Genomic DNA, 20,997 nt, shown 5'->3' with positions numbered 1-20,997 from the left:
CATTCTGTTTTCCACCTTCACAAATGTCACTCATTTCCTTGGTGCAATGACATAACCACATGTAACAGTGGAGAACTTTAGCAAAATCAAAAACCTTATAGTATTATCAAATTTCGAATTGTTTTATTCAAAGTAAAATCATTTTAGATGCCTCGCCACTCAAAACAAGTGGTCCAACATTTTAAAATGGCAGAGGTGACAATCCTGAAGCCCATCAATCAGTCCTCTCATCTCTTACTTTCAATAGAGGTATAGAGGCTGGACTTTTCTTAATCCAGGGTGATCAATCACTGATATGAGTTCCAGCAAATCACCTATGCCAACTATTAATCTCTCTTTTTCCTTTTTCTTTCAGGCCTGAGCCTTATTTATCCTACTTTTATTCTCAAATCTTTCTCCCAATTTTTCTTTTCATGCTACAGAAGCAAGCATAGTTAAGGCTTCCTAATTAGAAGGACGTTTTAAATTCTAATGCCATTTCTCTATGTGTTTATGACATTTTTCTCTCTCTTTTTTATCTATCAACATAACTCTCATTTATAAATTTGATGGATCCCTATCAAATAGTTAAATAGTCAAGCAACAGCCACTTTAATATTTTACTGAGCTGCACTCAACCCCCCTTCTCCTTTAGCCGCTCCGTCTCTGCCCTTTAGTGCAGGCAAGGAGTGGCCTAAACTTTCTGTGAAAACTTGAATTCCTAGCATTCTTGGGCATGCGCAGATCAGTCAGCAGTGTGATTTCACAGTGAGAGGAACTCCACAGCACCTAGGCTCACACTCAACCAAGAAGAAAGAATCACTCAGCTTACTTTAACATAGAATTTCTTAATCTTACTAGTTTCAAAGCAGCAGATAACGCAAATAGCAATATGCTATCACAAAGCAGTTTAAACGATCTCAAAGAAATCAGAGAGAACTTAATGATTCTTACAAATTCTCTCAACAGACAGACCTATTGTCTCTCCATTTTTCCCTTCAACAGACCACATTAAAACAACAATGACACAGGACAAAACAAACCAACACAAAACATAAAACACAAATACTACTTTTGAAGCTTCTTATTTTTACTATAGGTTAGCCTAATCTATTTTCACATCCTCCAAAGGGGCTCATAAGTTTTATCGATTTTTGAAAACGTTCTCCTTCGAAGAAGACTCATAAGATTATTAAACAAAAGTCCTCCCAAAGAAGGCTCATACATTTTAACACTTTGAAAACGTTCTCTTCAAAAAGAGACTCATATTTTTAGCCATAATGAAGAGAATATCTTAACCTTACAGATAACTAAGACTCCTGTTCTCAACCAAAACATATATGTATATATCTATCTATCTATCTAATATAGGATCCTTATAACGCATGCACAACCTATCACACACAGCAGAAACACCACTGTTCACACACACCGCTGTTCACACACACTCTCTCTCATACACACAAAAGTCGACATCATTCATGCATGTAATTCCTAAAAAGAGTCTGCTTTCCGCCGTATTGTTTTTTTTTTTTTTTGTTATTTTGCTACCTAGATATAGAAGTCCAATGGGAAGTCTGCTTCGGACATTATTCGTCAACAATGAATCGATTGGGAAACCTACCATTGAACTGTTAGTCTACACCTCAGTTCTCAGAACTGGCTCAAACTTTTCATCTAATAAAAGTTCAAGACTACGGCCCATCCTATGATCGCCTTTTTTCAAAGGGCTTTTTAATCAGATTAACGGCGTTATCCTTTATTCTTTGTTCCTGTTATTTTCTCTTTATTCTTTATTTTTCCTGTTATTTTCTGTATTCCTTTTATTTTCTCTTTCCTTTTATCTTCTCCTTATTACTTCTTGTTTTTATTTTCTCTTGTTTCCTTTTTCTTTCTGTTGTTTAAGCCAAATTGCCCTGGCCAGGGTTAAACTGTTTTCTTTAATCCAATTTGCCTATTCCTTAAAACCTTTTCACATTGTCTATGTGAATATTCCTTAGTCCCTTACTTTTTTCTCCCTTTTCTCTATTTCTTCACTTAAATTTCCTTTTCCTCTGTTTCTCTAACTTCCTTAAGCCTTTGCTTCATTTGTCTCATATTCCTTTTTCTCTATTTCTCTAGCTTCCTTAAAGCATTTGCTTTGTTTTCTTCTTTTGCATCAATTTTACAAACTCCTGCAGAGAGCTTGGAGAACGACCAACCCAAATTCTTCCAAAAGTCGTTCTGCCTTTTCTTTGTGTAAACAACGTATATATCCTTTGCATTGTATCAACATAGGACGCAATTTTGTAAGTATATCATTGGATCAGGTAACTAGCCAATCAATGCCTGTTATCTGGCACAACTCCAAAAAAGGTCTCTTCTGTCTTGGGGGGACCTCTGCTCATGTTAACAATTTCCAGATGTTCTCAGTAAATGTAGAGTAAAGTTCATAGGACTCCCTTATAACAAACCTTTAAGCAAAGTTTATAGAAAGTTATAGAATGGTCATATACTACACTTGCAAAATATAGTTCTCTGTGCTCAAAACATACAATTACTCGCTCAGGAATGTGACACATATATAACGCCATAATACATTACACAGGCAAGCGGTAATGCTCTTCAATCATATATGACAGCGTGACTCTCCTCTCCAAACAGAAGCAGGACAGTGTGAAGTTACTGGTACATATGGTTCACATCAACTCCCCATTACTTTCTCTCATACACGAACTCAGTGTATTTCACATGAACTCAGCAGCACACAAACTCTCCCCCTGTCTCAGCTGCAGTCTCATACAGGAACACATGAACATCCCCTCTACATGAACTGCAAGCAGCCCTCTCATTCATGTACACTAAGCAAATTAATATAATCATGTCCCAAACATAATATTTAGCATGATTACATTCCTAAGCAGAAATATGATTATAGCTGTTTTTGGGTAAATACATTTTTAAAGCAGTAATATAGATTTTAGCTGTTTTTGGGTTTTCAACTGAACGTCCGTTCAACATTACTCAGATTATCAGCACCAAACAAGATTTTTACGTTAAAAACCATGCAAAACAACTATGTTTTTTGTAATAATTATTCAATTTCAGATCTTAAGTATACATTCATTATCACTTGCCTAATCAGTGCTTACATTCTGTTCAAGCAGGATATCCGAGCATTAGGTGACCATCACCAGTAGGACATTTATTTTAATCAATTTAGAGTGGTAAGCAGTTTATCTGATACCTGATGCAGAGTACATAAGATAGTGGGTAACCTAACCTAAGGCTTTTAAAACCTTGTTACAAAGGCAGATACCAGCAGGCACAACCACAGTGGAAGCGATACAGTTAAAGCAGGAGATCCAGCAGACCTTACAATGGAATGATGGCACTTTCCCACATTTCCAACTTTATCTACAGCTACGAACTCAACTATCTGCGAGCAGCAGGAGGCTGTGTAGTTGGCCTGAACGATGGGATCACTCAGGGAGGTTGTTGTGAGGTTGCCACTGCCCTGGCGCAGGGAAATGCTCTCTATCCCCGTGCCGTTTCCGTCACTAAGGGTGGCCGCAAACTCCCACTGGAAAGGTTCACACTGAGACACGTCTTGAGGGCATTCATCAGCTTGCACATTGACCACTTTACACAAAGGCTGAACAAAATCGGTTATCTGTACAGAAAACAAGAAAAGAAAGGTTGGTTATTGTAGTTATGAATCAAAGCTTTTCAACTATGCTTTCCAGGATGTGTCAGGTTACCTTGGAAACAACAGAGAATCTCAAAACGACGTAATTGGAGTCAATGCCATCGGACGACTTAGCATCCAGAGTCAGAGTGACATCAGTGCCTGATGACGTGTCGGCAGGTGGCGTAATGGTAATAGTAGTATTAGCATACTGTCCAGTTGTCAGGGTGAGACTGTCAATAGAAGACAGAAAAATACACTTTATGAATACAGGAACTGTTACTGTGAATAAGTAACATTTGGTTTTGATTGAAATATGAAAAACACTAAAGCCCGATTTGCACGAGACTAAAATTACCAGGGAACCTAGTGTGATTTAGAAATTTCACCCCCATGTCTGTGTTTCGTGCGGCGCATTCACATGGGATAAGCAAAGTCTGTATTTTATTCGAATTGACTGACATTATCCCTCACATGTAATGCCAAGGCTATGTCAAAACTTTCACTTGTTGGACACAGCACCCCCTAATCCGACGTCGGACAGGTGTGGAGGGAGGGGGTTCCGGAGATATTTTGAATGTCCAAGAAGCAGTTCTAACAGAGTCTACTGGCACCTTAAGCCGGTCCCTGCACACTGAGTCAGATGCATTTTAATTAATCTGTTGTGAAATTTTTCGCAAAAACAATACAAAACGTGACGCTGCTGTCGCTCTGCCTCTCTCTCCTTCTCCCTCACTTCATCCCTCGCTTCTCTCCGCTGGCAGTAACATTACCTCTCTGCCTGTCCTCTCTGCCTGCGTCTTCTTGCGTTTGGCACCGCAGCTACCTGAAAGAGTTGCGCTGCCCTCGCTCTCTGTCTCCATCACTACACTTGCTCTTCTTTTTCTGTCTGCGTTCTCATATTCCCGTATTCCGTTCATCATCATCCTACTGTATATTAGCACCTTATGGAAAAAGGTTCCCCTAAGGTGCCTGTATAAACTGTCCATCTCCTTACACTGGTTTTCTAATATTACTTTTTATGCCACCCATATTAGCGGTATTTTATCTATTTATTGCAAAGCTGTGGACTTGCGCTATGCATTCCTATGCAACATATCACTTTAATTTGATATTGGTTATTTTAGCCTCCTGGACTGTCATCCAGGTATGTAACGATCAGATTTTTTTATCTGCCTGTGTTAAGTGTGATCCCATGTGGGATACCATATGTGTATTTATTAGCTATATGTTTTTGTTGTTGTATTGTGTTGATGTCATGTCATGAGCACACTGAAGCAAATTTCTAGCAACTTGCACCGAGTTGTATGGCAATAAAGTATTGAATCTTCAATCTTGACTAGCAGACTTTCTGAGTTATGAAATGATACGTTGCACTCTGCAAGCGTCTTTCTGTGCTGCATTTCTGGATAGGCTTTGTCAAAACACAACAAAATCTTTGCTACGGATGCTAAAAAAACGCAGAAAATCTAACTGTTCCGAATTCTTTTATGATGGATGAAATTTTCTAAGGCAGTCTGGCAGGTCGTTTTTATTTTTTAACGTCCGAAAATTTCGCACATAAATTTCGGACTCACTGTGCAAGGACCTTTACTCCAACTGGTGGGTGGGGTTCCACAATGTTACCTTCCTCCTAGTTTTAACTTTGTGGCAGAGACGTGTCAGTATTGATACGGATATTTGACAAAAGAAATGTTTTTAGCTGCTTTCCCTCACCTGGTTGGGTAGTTCATTAGGAAGTTTCTGTCATTTCTGGCGCTGATGGAGTATTGACCACCAGAGACCTGGGTCATGACACTGAAGGGGAGCGTGAAAGCTTTTCCTGGCTCCACACTGCTGTCTACCACGGCCTGCAGGGAAATGAAGAAGGGAACCAAACGTGAAGAAGAGTGATATTGTTCGTACACACTGCAAAAGTGTTAATATTCTTTCATTTTTACTTTAAATCAAACAGAGTCTGCATGCATGTGAACACATGTTGTGAAAGACAAAGTGAAGAGACAGACCTGGATATTCACTTTGGAGATGGACATCTGGGTGGTGGACTGCCTCTGGAATTCACTGTTTGACTCTTTGTCAGTTCCTTTCAGAGAGACCACAAACTCCCCCTCAGGGACTACATCAACAGTCGCCAGGATTTCTCCGTTGCCCATGTCAGTCGTTGTGCTATTTTTAACAGTCTCAGGACCAGACACAGTAACTAGGGCAACATTCCCTATGGTCATCGAGGACGGCCCTTTCCGACCCATTACTGAGAGCATCAGAGTGGCTGGCTGGCCTGGGTTTCCAGAAGATAAAGTGAAGAAGTAAGGTAAGGACAAGAAGAAACTATATTTTTTTATGGCAAAAAAGTGATTGAATGATTCAACAGTAGGCTATTACCCGTTCTCACTCGTCAAATGCGCTTGGTCAGTGGCTCTTAGTGTCGGATACCGACGCAAAAAATCCCAGTTTAGCATCTGTATGGAACGCAGCGGGCATAGCAGCAGCTTGATGACGTAGTATTAAGAGTGACAACGGCAGTGAGAAGTACGAAAGACCCAACATCTGCGTAAGGAGGTTGGTTGGGGTGGTGGATGGGTCAAACAACACCGGACTTTGACTCATGAGACCGGAGTTCATGTCCTGTTCTTGTCCCGCGTGTCACTCAAACGTACATTTTGTAACCCTGTCCACGATCTTTTCCTGAACATAACTGTTTCGTTCTTGTGCCGCATTTCAGTAAAACGTACGTCCCGACCCACAGCATCAAAAAGTGACTCTGTGAGTATCGACCAAGTGCGTCTAAATATGTGAAAAAGAATGTGTTGTAGACAAACACTGGATAGTTTGGGGAATGTGTGGAGGAGGGATGCCTGATTTCATTGATCAGAACGTGCCATCAGTTGTAGGAAACAATGCTGATTATTTTGGACCCCTGTCTTAAGTCTTTTAAGGATTCAGCAGATTTTCATTCTATATTCGCATTGTGGCATCACACAATATCTCACAGACAGTAATCTGGATCCTTGGTATTTTGGGTAGGAAACATTGTTAAAACATTGACACTATCCTACAGTTCCTATAGAGAGTCTTAATTACACATTCACATTTCTGATTGATTATGATACATAATTACTTTTTTCCGTTACAATGTACAGTTAATGAGGTACATCTAACTACTGTTGTGAAACCCTTAAATTGCTTTATGGCATGCAGTGTACCTGCTTGTGGACGCCCACTGAGTACTGCATAACCTGGGTGAGGTCCGCCGAATCTTTCGACAAACTCATAGATGAAGGTAATAGTACTCTGGCCTGGAAACACAAGCACAGATACAAATGTTTAAAAACAGGATTAAGTCTGACAACAGCTGTGTAATAATTGTGTTAAATTAATATGACAAAAGAAGCAAAATGAATGTACATGGACCAACACGCAGTGGGAATAAATGTGAAGTAAAAATGCTACAAATTAAAAAACAGTTAAGACAATAAAGGGCAGTGCAAATATGAGCCTGGATTACCTTAAAGGAATAATTTTACCTTTTGTGAAATACTTTTATTTGCTTTTTTGACAGAAGTTAAGTTCGAAAGGCAATACCAGACTAGTGTAGCTTATGCCTGGCCCACACTGAAAGATTTTTCAAATCTTAACAGATGAAGTGAGTGTAAGTTGATTACATATCCACAAGATGGCGGTCACATACAAAGGTACACAGCCCATACAGTATTCATGGAATTTCACAGACTATAGGGTCTGCATTAAAAAATATTTTTTTTAAAAGCTGAAAATTTGAGCAAATCTGACCTGATTCAAGTCAGGTGGAATTTGGAGAAATGACAGCCTGGCCCGAACCTGACAGCGAGCAGTAACTTCCTAAAGTTTCTGCTGGTCACCTTGCAACCTCAGGGTGACAACTGTTGGACAGGCTGGCTATTTTCCCTCTTTCTTGTCTTTATGCTGCTTGTTGTAGCCTTATATTCACTGGATAGCTTTCACTCTCAACAAGAAAGCAAATAAGCATTATTCTCTCAATGTTGTGTATCTGACCTGTGACTTTCAGTGTGTATGGTTGGTTGGAGTTGATGTTGATCTTCCAGGTTCCTGTCTGTATGTCAGCGGTAAAACGGATTCTCCTCAGGTTGCCCACTGTTTTTATGGTCCCCAGTTTACCGGTGGCCTCATTGCTGCTCTGGCTCACACCTGGAATTTGTTATCATGCAGTTGTCACAAATATCTATCACACAGTAATAATATTGTCAGCAAGAAAAAGGACGAGTCTCTAGTGCAGACACTGCATTGGGTATGGTATGTTACCTGCAGGGTTGGTTAGTATAAAGCTAATGGATGTCCCTGTGAGGTAGACAGTGATATTCTTTAGAGATTCATCCAACATGAAGGGGAAGGTCTCCTGCTTCCCAGGGTTCCTTGCTCGTTGAAGAACTGTCACCTAAGGAAGTAGCGAGAACAAGAAGAGCATAATGATTTACCGCTTTATTTTGTCATATTGGTCCAACCCCTGAACGGGTGCTACATGCCTCAGATAGAATGACTTGAACAGTTTTACCAGAGCTGAAGTGGAGGTGTCAATGATGACATCTGTGGCCTCAGGCAACTGCGCCTTAGACACCTGGATGGCCTGGCCTCCAGAGGCCAACGCCAGCTCAATGTAGTCTTCGAAGGAAGAGGCAGCGCTGAGGGAACGCCGGCGCCTACCACCACCTGCGGAAATCAAGAATGACACCTGTGGAGATCATTTGATGTTGAGATTATAAACCAAGCCTTTCAAGATTTACTTAAGTTAAACTGATGCGTCTGAAATTCCATACTAGCATGTTTTTTAGTAGGCTGAAACAGTATGTGAGATTTTTTAGTATGTCTGAAATCTTAGTATGAAACCAATAGTACATGAATTGCATTCTATTTCCAGTGAAATATTACAGTATGCAAACACTGGACACTACGCCGGCATAAGTATACCACAATGCAATGCGGAGTAACGACAACGTTTAAAACAGACAAACGGACAGCAACGATGGCAACTCCGTAACGTCCAAAATGCTTTCATGTACGTACATTTCTACATATAAAAATCTGTGATTTTGTCAGCTGAAACTGTTGGTCTAGTTACTTAGCTATTTCAGTAATTTAAGCATTATCTTGCGATGCCACTAGAGCTAAGGTTGGCAGGGGTTACCATGGTTACGCTTCCCCAACCGGCAAGGAGGCTTTCAGGAAGTGACATGTTGAAAATTACAGCTTAGTGCCTCCAAAAAGATACACACTACTGTTTATTTACACAAAAGTATGTTGATTGAAAGTATACATATTGAGAATGTAGTGTGTTGTATGCGATGTCGGATACAATCTCAGGTTGAGTGAGCATAGGGCATCATAGGGTGTCAGTCAGTATTTACCGTCGACTTGGAGCTCCTGATGAGAGCAACAATAGTGTCCTTGAGGGCGATGTCTTTGGCTGTAGCATCAGTGAAAACATAGATGTTGGAGGAGGCAGGGGCATTGGTCAGAGCCAACTGGAGATATAAAACAATGGACAAAGTCAATTATTGCTGAATCACCACCGTCTTCAAGGGGTCCATAAACATATTCAACCACCCTAGTTAGATATTATCATAGTTTTGGTACCTGAAGTCCGGACAGGCACATCTCAGGGACATCACCACCTCCTGTGGCTGTGAGCTTAGCCACTTCTTCTTTCATCTTATTGGGGTCTGTTGTCTTGAACGGTGGTCCAAATGCTACATATAGAGCACAGAAAATGGGCTAAGTGCTAAGACTAACCTGTGTTTTTTGGACTAAATGTCTTTCTATACTATAGAACTATTGAGTCTATAGCAGGGGTGGAGCAGGGGTTGACTTCTGGGCCTCCAGACCCAAATCTTTTCTCAAATCAAATCAAATCTTTTTTTTTGTTGTTTTAATGCTAGAGTGAATATATTTATATCACATGAAACTAGACAACCTAAACAATCCAGTGGTACCCTGTCATGGCTTGTCGGGAATAGGGCTTAATAATGCTCAAAAACTAGGTTAAATTGTTTATTGGGGTCCCTAAACAGTCTTGGAATTGCATAAATTGGTCTGACTGGAAAGCTGAGAATCTTCTGGATTTAATGAGTCCAATTGTATTCACATGTGATGATGTTAGTCCCCATAGTAGCCATTTCATTATTGTTAGACATTTCTTTTCCAATGATGTGCAGATTTTTAGGCATTCTATTATCAACTTGCATGAAAAATTGTGCATAAAGCTGCCATAAATGGGAAAGAAACCTCCACTAGGGAGCATGGCCCCGGGCTCCCCTAGGTATGGGCTGAGCCCCGATTGTTTACAAAATCTGTCTCCTTCCCTGGTCTATATACAGATTTACAGTATGCACCACAGTTTGCCAAATCTACTTTACATAAGAGCATACACTTTTACGTAACCTCATACGCCTCCTTTAGTCCAGTTAAATTGCACAAGAGTTTGTTTCCCTTCTTGGTGCGGTTCGTTTGGGCAGGTGTTAATGTGAAAATCGCACACGAGTATGCACCATAAGCAGACCAAACAACTGTACAGAGATCTCCTTCATGGGGTAGTCTCAGTACGCTTTCAATCGAACTCTGAAGCGGTTCATTTGTGGTGAGAACGCGATCCGAGCTTGAACCGCACCAACTGTGTACTTCACAAGTCTGAGCTCATGTAGTCAGTTGTGCTTTGCAATCTGTGATGCGGCAGAACAGCAAACTGTAGCAGCTTGCAATGTTTCTCTCAGAAATAGACTACAGTCTAGCTTGCTGTCACTCCCATTTCCGTGGTCAAACCAGCCGCCCCTAAAGTTGGAGACAGACACCGGCAGAGCACAGCAACGTCTCGGTGACCAGAGCAGACGTAGTAAGGTCGCTTGCGAAACAATGTCTGATTATTTAAATTAAATGAGCTGGTTTGACCATGGAGATGGAAGAAATATGCACTAGTCCAGAACACAGGACCTTCTTCCTGTATTTACTTTCTTGCTCCCGCCCAAGACACATCTGACCAATAAGCGGAGTGAACCTGCTTGCGGGGTTTGTAATGACGAATTTTGGTACGTTTGGATTTTTCCAGGGTGAAACAAAACTGAACCAAGGAGAAATCGCTCCAAATTTTCAAACTCATTAACCGATTCGGACCAGAACAAACAAACTATAGGTGTGAAAATGCCTATCTCGACTCATGGATTCCTTAACGTGATCAGTAAGGTAGAAGAGTTCATACCGGGGTCATTGAAAGGCACCAGAATGTACTCAGATGGCTCGTCCTGTGTTCCTTTTTTGCTGTCAATGATTTCGTTAACAGTCGCCCTGGCTTCAGCAATGTCATCTGCCATACTGCCAGTGGTGTCAATAACAAAGCACACGACAGATGAGCGAGCGATCCCCATCATTCTGTGAGAAAGAAAGAGAGAGTGAAGAATTAAAGGTCAGGTAAACCTTGCATCCCTCTCAGTCCTGACAGTGACATCGTACTGCATTGTGAACTTTGCGATTCAAGATCAACTCAGGATCGAGATATTTTTCGTATCTAAATTTCATACCTCAAAAATTCGTCGTCCCCGGCAGCTAACCGGATGTCCTGCAGCAGCTGGAGGCTGGCCTCCGTGGCTGCATTTACAGCAACATTGTGGAGGGCCACGTTGTCCGAGCGGCGCTCATCTTTGCTGATGCCTCCACGAGGAACTGTTGTGCTAGTCAGGTCAGTTGCACCGCCATGGCTGCATTTACCTGGCACAGGGCAGAGGGAACAGGTTTACATTTTTATAAAGAGTGGACTTGTGCCTGTTATGTATTCAAGTGTGCTTTCCTAGGTAGACTGTATTACCCGGCAAAATTGTTCATGTTTGTCTTGTACTCAAGGTAGAGCAAATATGTTTCAAATAACTGCCATATGAGTGCTTCATCTGGATTTTAATTTTAAACTTCATTAAAACCCAATTAATACTGGGCATTTTGAATGTCAGAGTTAGAGAATGATGTGTGTTAGTTATTGGTGAAGCATGGTATCTATTTCCTTGTTCTCTAGTTTGATTTCCAGTTTCTTGCTGAGAGTTAGCCATCTTGCAGAGCCTCGCTGGCGGACAGCCGTCTCACGGAGCCTGGGCAGCCCATTTGCGGCGCTCCACAGGGGGGCAGCCTGCTTGCAAAGCTCCACGAGCTCACAATCTGCAACTATAGTTTCGGTGTCCTGTCTGAACCAGGCATCAGTCAGAGTCTGTTGCGCGCCAAAATCAGCGAATAGAAGACTTATCAGAATGGCAAGTGTAGTTAGCATCTTTTTTGTTAGCTTGCCATTCTGGCTGACATAAACAAGAAAAACATTTTTGAGTGGAGGGAGACTTTAACCATCTCACCCTAACCATTCAAGGTCAATGCCTAAACTCAACCATCTCGTGAGAGAATCCTGGATTACCATATACTGTAGACACGACCATATTGAACTGACAGTGAGAGTGGTATCAATTTTCTCATCTAATCTTGGCAAGAAAGCAAATAAGCGTATCTACCAAAACCAAACTACTTTAAGGTGTAGGACTTGGCTGATAGTCTTCCTGCTTTTGGATAAATGAATGACTTCATTCTAAATGTGGCCTCTTATATAAATCAGCATTCTACCTAAATGAAATATAGTTTGCCAAGTCATTCATGCAAGAAATAATGGTCTTGTGTAAATGTTTACATACAGTATTTTGACCAGCTGTGAAAGTTCATTTTATTGTTGAGGTTAATTAAACCACGATGCACAGACTCCATCCAATGGTAACAATATATGAATATGGTTTAGGCCCCATGTTCAACTATTGTCCAAACTTTGGAGAACTTTTTGTCTCTGATACCTTTGGGCTTGGCAGCAGAGAAGATTCCCATGTAGCCTGACGTGAGTTTCCTCTCCTGCAGGATGCTGGAGAGGATGGAATTGGTGCATGTTCCACTGGGACAGTCCTTACAGGTGGGAGTGTTGACATCTACACACGCACACAAGATGCACAATCAGTAAACATTAGGTTGACTTTTGCTTTATGGTATATGTTAGAACAGTGATAGGATGCTATGTCAGAGTGATATTGTTATCTAAAAATAATGTAGACCCAGCAGCTAATCAGGATAAAGCCAAAACCAAACTCTGTCATTCTCACTGCTCTTTGGTCTATAGATATAATCCCATATTGAGTTTTACCTACAATTATACGGGTAATTCAAGGAGTGCTAGAATAAGTATTCTGATCCTTTACTTAAGTCAAAGTACGAATACCACAATATAAAAAGACTGTTACAAGTAAACGTCCTGCATTGAAAATGTTACGTAAGTAAAAGTATGTAAGTATATCAGGAAAATGTACTTACTCAAGGCAAAAAAAATCTTACATTTTAGAAACTGGAAACAATCAATACAAACCCAAACACAAAAGTGTTTAATCGTCTAATCGTCCAATCATCAGCTGTACTTGTACGTCTATATATTGTTGGGTAGTTAAATTTTTTAATAAAACAGTATTTTATTAACTGCATTTGTTTTGTGTGCAAATATCTTAATTTGTTAAGTAACTAACAACTGAAGCTGTCAAATGAATGTTGTGGAGTAAATAGTACAACATTTCTCTCTGAAATGTAGTGGAGTAGAAGTAGAAAGTGGCATTATATTCCATCACTGAATTCAAGACATGTTACCCAGTTCACCCTCCTATGTGTTTGAAACACACACACGCACACACACACACACACACACACACACACACACACACACACACACACACACACACACACACACACACACACACCTGCCAGGTCTTCCAGAGGAAGGTCTGGGCGTATGAGATTGATGTATGGCTCTTTGTATCCTAGCTCCACCCAATTACTGTGGCTGTAGAAGTCCTGACAGTGAATAGAAACACACACATTAACACTTTTATACATGCATATAAACAGTGAGTTATAATTTCTGTAGAAGCTTTCCCCCATCCTGTCTCCTTTCTCACTCATTCTACCTCCTCTAATCTAGCTGTTTCTTTCCACCCATCTCACCTGTAATGTATGAAGGACTCGGCCCAGTGTTTCCCTGGCGGCCTGGAAGTTCTGCTTGCGAATGTTAGCCTTTATGGCCGCCATACCCTCAGTGATTAGGGCACGTCCCTCCAGAAAGGCCTCTGAGTTGAAGTGGTGTGGAGCACTGAAAGAATGTTTCACAAGTTATAACTAAGTGTAAGAGTAAAATCATGTTTAAAGCTTGGCAACACACACTTTTTATTTCATGGATTTGTAGTAACCTGTTAATAAAGTCGCGGTCTACCAGTCCGTTCTGGTTGTAGATCTCTTGAAGGGCAGAATGAAACTTGGCACCGGACACTAGTCCTGTTGCTGTGGGACCTAGACAGGCCTGGACCAGCTCTTCAGGAGACGAACCCTGTAGTCAGAGGTCAAAGGCTTGAGGTTTCAGTTCCAATATGGAGCTCCAGAATGGAGCCATGTTTGTCACAAAGTGTCTAAGGGTACATTTACACTGCTACATTTTGGTTTTTAAGCAGAGTTTTGAGCCAAAAGCGATCTCCGTGTACAAAAGTGTTTTTAGCTCCAGTAGAAGAACTAATCTCCATTTCAACTAACAGGCCCAAACAGCATATCTCATCAGCATTCTCGTATACTGGGCATGCATGTGCCGGGGTAAACAGGACAGTTTGCGGCCGTTGCGACTGCAACACAACCTCGGAGATTCCAAACCAAAACAGGGTCAGAAGTGTTCTTTCTCTGATTTAGAGGCTCTGAAACTCCAGTGCAGTGTGAATGTGAAGTGTAAACGTAGCAAACGATATTCGTTTTTTAAACCAAAACATAGCAATGTAAATGTAGCCTAAAACAAGACTATGGGTTCTAGGTCAAGGTGATTAAAGAAGATTTTTACCGATGGTATCATCCACATGTGTTCCACAGAAATGTGAATGCAGATGGTATGTTTATTGAGTGAACCATGAATGTCTGTACCAAATGTCATGGCAATCTATAGTTGTCGAAATATTTCAGGACCAAAGTGATGGACCAATAGCCTGGCATAGACAGACTAATTTGCAAATGCTAGTTAGTCTGGAACCGCTCAGTTCATTTTTCAATTTCAAAGGGGCATTATCAACCGTGCAAACCCAAAAGCCTCTGCAGGCTATTGAATAGACCTTCAACCAATCAGAGCAACGGAACATGACCTACAACCAATTAGAGCAATGAAACAAGCAACTGGGGCCAGTGCTTGGTCCGTATTAAAACAGAAAAAAATGTCGGACGGATCACAAAATCTTCTCAAATTATAGCTAAACAGTACACTAAAATGTGTTTCTGAACGCATTTGAGGCAAGAAATATGCAATACAGTAACAGAATCATGATTCGTATTTGTTCAGCACTGCGTAGTTTGCGACTGCGACAGTTTGATCGGAGTTTTGTGAGCCTGGTGCGTTGTGCTGGATGGAGAATGCCAGTTACGTCCAGTAACTACGTTCAAGCTTGACGCTCCTCTGTCCAGCCTGTCTCACTCAGAAAACAACTAAATGGGTTGATTATGCAAGTAGCTCATAACAACCCGCAATTACGTTTCAAGTTAGGTGGCAACCTCCCATGGCTGTAGTTATTTCAAACGAGGAACTGAAGTGACAAAGTTTAAGAAAGCCAAATTCGAAGGAGGGAGGCAGGTTGGGGGTGGTGTGGGTGCCAAACAAACAGGACTTTTACTCAAGAGACTGGGGTTCATGTCCCATGTAAAACCAAAACTCAACTGTCATTTTGAAATGAACCAAAGTCTTATGGACCTTAGTCCATGACACGACGTCTGTGAGGTCACGTTGCGTCCTCATTTTATTAGTTTTACATGACTCATTTTAAGCCAATTCCTGATGCTTTACTAACCATTTTCACTTTTGTTGTCTAAAGTTAACTAGTTTTGTTTCAAAACGTGTTTAAAACTAATCCTAACCCAGACCAACATTAACATCCTTAGAGCCACAATGTTAGCGTGGCTAAAACAGTGGCTTCAGTATTGTTTAAATGCAAAAAAGTAATCTTGTGCAAATATGGCAAACTGTAGTGAGCATTTATCCAGTATATGTATTCCATGTGTTGTATTTTATATTCAGACTGAACTTAAACTTACTGAATTTAAATGCACAAATGTGCTGAAACAAGGGTGGTGTGAGTATTTTGGGGCATTCTGTGTGACTGTGTTTGCGCTGTCTTGCACAATCACAAGTTATCTTCCATCCTACCGTGGGTTTGAACTCATGATGAGCCGCCTCAGCCACCGCACGACATGTCTCCGTCACTTTTTTCAATAGAGCCTTTCCTGTAATGCTGACATGATTGGACGCCCCACCCCCATTGGGGACAAAGGCCACTGTGGGCCCTGATAGGACCAGAGACAGCAGGGCTATGCCCAGCACTGAAGGCATGATCAATCTAAAGGAAGACAGAGAGAAAATTATTAGATATTAGTATCAGGTTAGTTAAATGATAAATGATGAAATACAGCTGTGAATTCAACTGCTTGATGTTGACAGATGTTTCTGGAAGATATATTAGAAGACACATTAGAATCAGATAACGACAAAGAAATGACAGAGAAAGGAAAATGCTCAGGAACAGAGTCATATCATGTGAATTGGTAATGATTACCAGTAGCCATAATCCAAAATGAGAACTACGTAAAGGTAGAAAACCAGCACAAAACAAGATTTTTTAGGAGCTTTGTCTGTGGAATCCCTTCAGATATAGTGTTTTTGTTTTTCTAGAAAATAAGAATTTCTAACAGTAAAGTTATTCAATTTACTGAACTGAACTTGACATAAGGAGTTCATAAAGTAGGCAAAGTCCATAAATGTACACATTTTGTAAGAATGTGCCACTCTCCACCAAACGTATTATTTGCACTTTTTGCTTTGTCCTTTATTTGCTATTCACACAGATTTCTCAGTGATGATTTAAATAGTGAACTGAAAGCCATCTGGACAAAATGTTCCAACTCTAATGTTTAAAAAAAAATTGTATTTAGTCAAATAAAACAGTAGAATAAGGTGCTGAAACAAAATAAATTACCAATTTGTTTTAAAAAATATTAACATATAACATGTATACAAAAAAGTAAATGTACAAATAGATTCAAGCAATTACTTGTAGGTTATTTTAAGCAAAAAGACGTTTGATTTTAATATAAATACAGATTCCTTTTTCCTACCAAAGAAATACACAATCTGATAAAACATAGCACCCATCCTTTACTTGTCAATTAAATTAAAAAAATGTAAATTTGAATACAATCATACCTCAAGGTTTCTCGGTTGTAATGACTCCAGCGACTCTTAAGGAAGTGTAGCGTGTGGCACCACCACCCCTCTTTATCTGAATATGTGTGTGTGTGTGGGTTGGTGTGTGTGTGGGTCTGGGTCTGGGTGTGTGCGCACATGCATGCTTTCTCCCTAGTCATAAAGACCTGGATATTATCATAAAACTAAAGAATATGGTCACACCTTGAGGACCCACTTTACAGCAACTGGCACACTAAAAACATGATATCTCATCTTTATACATACACATGTAGAGTGGAATAGCTTAGATCGGGGGTGTCAAACATAGCCCTAGGGCCAGAAAGGGTCCGCCAAAGGGTCCAATCTGGCCCAAGAATTTAATATTTGGCACCACTAACAGACTCATTTCCTGTTCCATCCTGTCCAGAAAACTGAAACGTATTGTTGAAATTGCACTTATTTGTAAGATATGTCAGGTTGTTCATCATTTGTTTTGTAATTATATTGTTCATTATGTACTTGTAACCCTTTACATTAAAATAAAGGGACAAATACGTAGTTTAATTGGTTTTACTGGCTGTTTTGGCCCATGCTTGGCAGCATGGGTTACAACCCATATACTTACATAGGGGAAAGTGGGGTGAGTTGTGCCAGTTTTTACTCAAAGTGACTTTAAAGTGAGGCCATGACAGTAATGCCTTTAACTTAAGGATGTACATATATTTCAGGATGTGGTGCATCCATGAGAACAATAACTTTGGATCTGAAATAAATTGTTTCAGAAATATAGCTTTTGGGAAAAAAGTGGTCTTGGTGCACAACTTGCCTCTGGTGCGGGGTAGGTTGTGCCTTTGGGGGAATACGTTGGGTCCAGCAGTTAAAAGCTGACATCATGCTAACTCTATAGACTCATTATGTAGCCTGCTAAAGCACTAAAACATGTGTGAAATGTTTTCAAACTTGTCTATAATTGTTCAGACACTATAATTAAAAAACCTTAATCATAGAAATTTTACTTTGAAAGGAAAAAAACACCTCTCATGCCATGTGTCTCTTTTCTTTGGAGGATGAGTAAAATGGATAGCTTTTCAAAAATTTCTTCTATGGTTTTTCAGAAACAAGGGGTGGATCTACTTCCCTCCTGGCACGAATCACCCCACTCTCCCCTATACCCATAAACTTACAACCACAGCAATAATCACTGAACTGCAAAATGTCTCTCAAAAATAAGGTGATGCCAAAGTTCCCAAAAAGAAATATGAAATACATGTTGTCCACCACTTTACACTCATTCTTAGATTTCATTTGTTGAGACATGCATCAGGAAGTGACTCATCTGTCATGTAAAACCTATTCCCACTAACTCAATAAAGAAAACAATGTATCCTGTTATCGTGACTGTACAGACTTCGGTGGATGGCAGTAGGAAGCCAGTCCTTCCTGGAACAACAATGTGCTTAGTAAAATAGGTTCCTTTCCAGGGAAACCACTTTAATTATGACAGTATCACACATACAATATGAGGTGTCCAATAAGGTTAGGCATTAATCTAAATGAACTGGTCAACTGGAAGGTTTTGGAAGGTCAAACGTTTTCTGTAAGTCTTCACAAGGTTTTCACACACTGTTGCTGGTATTTTGGCCCATTCCTCCATGCAGATCTCCTCTAGAGCAGTGATGTTTTGGGGCTGTCGCTGGGCAACACAGACTTTCAACTCCCTCCAAAGATTTTCTATGGGGTTGAGATCTGGAGACTGGTTAGGCCGCTCCAGGACCTTGAAATGCTTCGTTGCCCGGGCGGTGTGTTTGGGATCATTGTCATGCTGACAGACCCAGCCACGTTTCATCTTCAATGCCCTTGCTGATGGAAGGAGGTTTTCACTCAAAATCTCACGATACATGGCCCCATTCATTCTTTCCTTTACACGGATCAGTCGTCCTGGTCCCTTTGCAGAAAAACAGCCCCAAAGCGTGATGTTTCCACCCCCATGGTTCACAGTAGGTATGGTGTTCTTTGGATGCAACTCAGCATTCTTTCTCCTCCAAACACGACAAATTATTATTATATTTTGGTTTCATCTGACCATATGACATTCTCCCAATCCTCTTCTGGATCATCCAAATGCTCTCTAGCAAACCTCAGACGGGCCTGGACATGTACTGGCTTAAGCAGGGGGACATGTCTGGCACTGCAGGACTTGAGTCCCTGGCAGCATAGTGTGTTACTGATGGTAGCCTTTGTTACTTTGGTCCCAGCTCTCTGCAGGTCATTCACTAGGTCCCCCCATGTGGTTCTGGGATTTTTGCTCACCGTTCTTATGATCATTTTGACCCCACTGCGGTGAGATCTTGCGTGGAGCCCCGGATTGAGGGAGATTATCAGTGGTCTTGTATGTCTTCCATTTTCTTATAATTGCTCCCACAGTTGATTTCTTCACTCCAAGCTGCTTACCTATTGCAGATTCAGTCTTCCCAGCCTGGTGCAGGTCTACAATTTTGTTTCTGGTGTCCTTTGACAGCTATTTGGTCTTGGCCATAGTGGAGTTTGGAGTGTGACTGTTTGAGGTTGTGGACAGGTGTCTTTTATACTGATAACAAGTTCAAACAGGTACCATTAATGCAGGTAACGAGTGGAGGACAGAGGAGCCTCTTAAAGAAGAAGTTACAGGTCTGTGAGAGCCAGAAATCTTGCTTGTTTGTAGGTGACCAAATACTTATTTTACCGAGGAATTTACCAATAAATTCACTAAAAATCAATCTTACAGTTTGCCAGGCATTTATGTCAGCACATTGAGCCATAATACACAACTCTTTATTCATGTAAATGTAATCACAAAATGAAAGCCTGAATACAACCCACAGAGCGTGTCAGTCTGCTTCAGGGTTCAACAGTTTGGTGCTATGTTGCTGAGTGGCTTATTTTGACTTTTATTCCTCTGTACTGTATGTTCAGCGTTTCTAAGAAGCATCTGCTTCTCTTTACCTGGTTATTTAAGTGCTCAATGTATCAATATAATGGCAGCAGTCACACAAAGACATTCATAATCTAAAAATAATCTTCGAGCAAAAACACCGTCTCATATATGTTATGGTTTTAGGTTATTTCTGTTACCTGTTTGTTCATTTCTGTTGTCTTTATTGTTTATTTGTTCATGTTTCCTGTGTTTGTATATTCTGTATATTTCTGTTTAGTTATCTCCTCGTTTATTGTGTGGTTTATTCCTGTGTTCTGTGTGGTCAAGTTTCTGTGTTTAGTTGATTTCTGGTTTTTGTCAGTGGTTCCTGTTTCCTGTTTTATTTTGATAGTCTGTTTTCTGTCCTGTCATGTCTAGTTTTACTTTTTGCCTTTGTTGATTGTCCTGCCCCACCCTGATGTGTTTCACCTGTCGTGTCACCTGTCCCTCATTTGTTCATTACCTCTTGTATTTAACCCCTGTGTTCCCTTTGTCTTGTGTCAGATCGTTTTGTATCTCCCCCTGGTCAGTTTGTGTGTTCCTGTGCCTATCTCGGCTCCCTGGATTCCCCGTTCTTGTTTTTTTTGTACTTTGGACCTTTTTGCCTGTTGCCTTCAGGACTTCCTTTGTTGTTTGCTCCCCTCATTGTTGTCCAATAAATCTTTGAGTTTCAACGCTGCTCCTGCCTCCTCCCTCTCTCTGCGTTTGGGTCCACCATTCCTCACTATCACGACAGAACGATCTGACCACCATGGACCCAGCAGTGCGGAAATTGGAGCCTTTTTTTCACCCCAGAGACACTGATGGTGTGCTGTTGCTGGGATTTTTTCGGGGAATAATTGAGAAGAATCCCGCTCTGGCCATAACCATCATGGAGGCTCGCTGGCAGGCCACTGCAAGAGAGTGTGGCTCTCCGTACCTCTTGCTGCCCAGCGTTTCCGAGCTGACGTGCAATTCTCCTGTTCCCGAGCTGACGTGCAGCTCTCCTGTTCCCGGGCTGACGTGCAGCTCTCCTGATCCCGAGCTGGCGTGCAGCTCTCCTGATCCCGAGCTGGCGTGCAGCTCTCCTGATCCCGGGCTGGCGTGCAGCTCTCCTGA

The 20,997-nt window shown here is 41.0% G+C and overlaps 1 protein-coding gene across 2 annotated transcripts; it reads right to left on the bottom strand.

The window, feature by feature from the left end:
• Positions 1-3,048: 3,048 nt before the first annotated feature.
• Positions 3,049-20,381, bottom strand: LOC116045764 (von Willebrand factor A domain-containing protein 7-like). 2 transcript variants are annotated; one of them, XM_031293612.2, is made up of 18 exons: positions 20,377-20,381; positions 15,912-16,101; positions 13,933-14,069; positions 13,691-13,835; positions 13,447-13,540; positions 12,505-12,633; positions 11,209-11,395; positions 10,890-11,059; positions 9,275-9,387; positions 9,046-9,162; positions 8,196-8,372; positions 7,946-8,078; positions 7,679-7,831; positions 6,850-6,942; positions 5,653-5,924; positions 5,363-5,496; positions 3,720-3,879; positions 3,251-3,631 (listed from the first exon to the last, which is right to left on the bottom strand). In XM_031293612.2, exons 2-18 carry the CDS (start codon positions 16,092-16,094, stop codon positions 3,251-3,253), a joined length of 2,778 nt encoding a protein of 925 aa, XP_031149472.1. In that variant the 5' UTR covers positions 16,095-16,101; positions 20,377-20,381. The 2 variants fall into 2 exon arrangements, with proteins under 2 accessions (XP_035856533.1, XP_031149472.1); XM_036000640.1 differs by lacking the exon at positions 20,377-20,381 and having other exon boundaries at positions 3,049-3,631; positions 15,912-16,094.
• Between the last annotated feature and the right edge of the window lie 616 nt (positions 20,382-20,997).

Source organism: Sander lucioperca, chromosome 4 (genome assembly GCF_008315115.2).
Source record: "Sander lucioperca isolate FBNREF2018 chromosome 4, SLUC_FBN_1.2, whole genome shotgun sequence".
NCBI classification, from domain to species: domain Eukaryota; kingdom Metazoa; phylum Chordata; class Actinopteri; order Perciformes; family Percidae; genus Sander; species Sander lucioperca.
This window is presented reverse-complemented; position numbering and strand designations above follow the sequence as displayed.

Bases quoted from the DNA above. Each gene is read 5' to 3' on its own strand.
- LOC116045764 (XM_031293612.2), bottom strand. From the start codon at position 16,094: ATGCCTTCAGTGCTGGGCATAGCCCTGCTGTCTCTGGTCCTATCAGGG. The intron at 11,060-11,208 runs GTATGAAATTTA...TCTTTCTCACAG, and splicing joins GGGGACGACGAATTTTTGAG to AATGATGGGGATCGCTCGCT. The intron at 5,497-5,652 runs GTCTGTCTCTTC...ATTTCCCTGCAG, and splicing joins TCTCCAAAGTGAATATCCAG to GCCGTGGTAGACAGCAGTGT.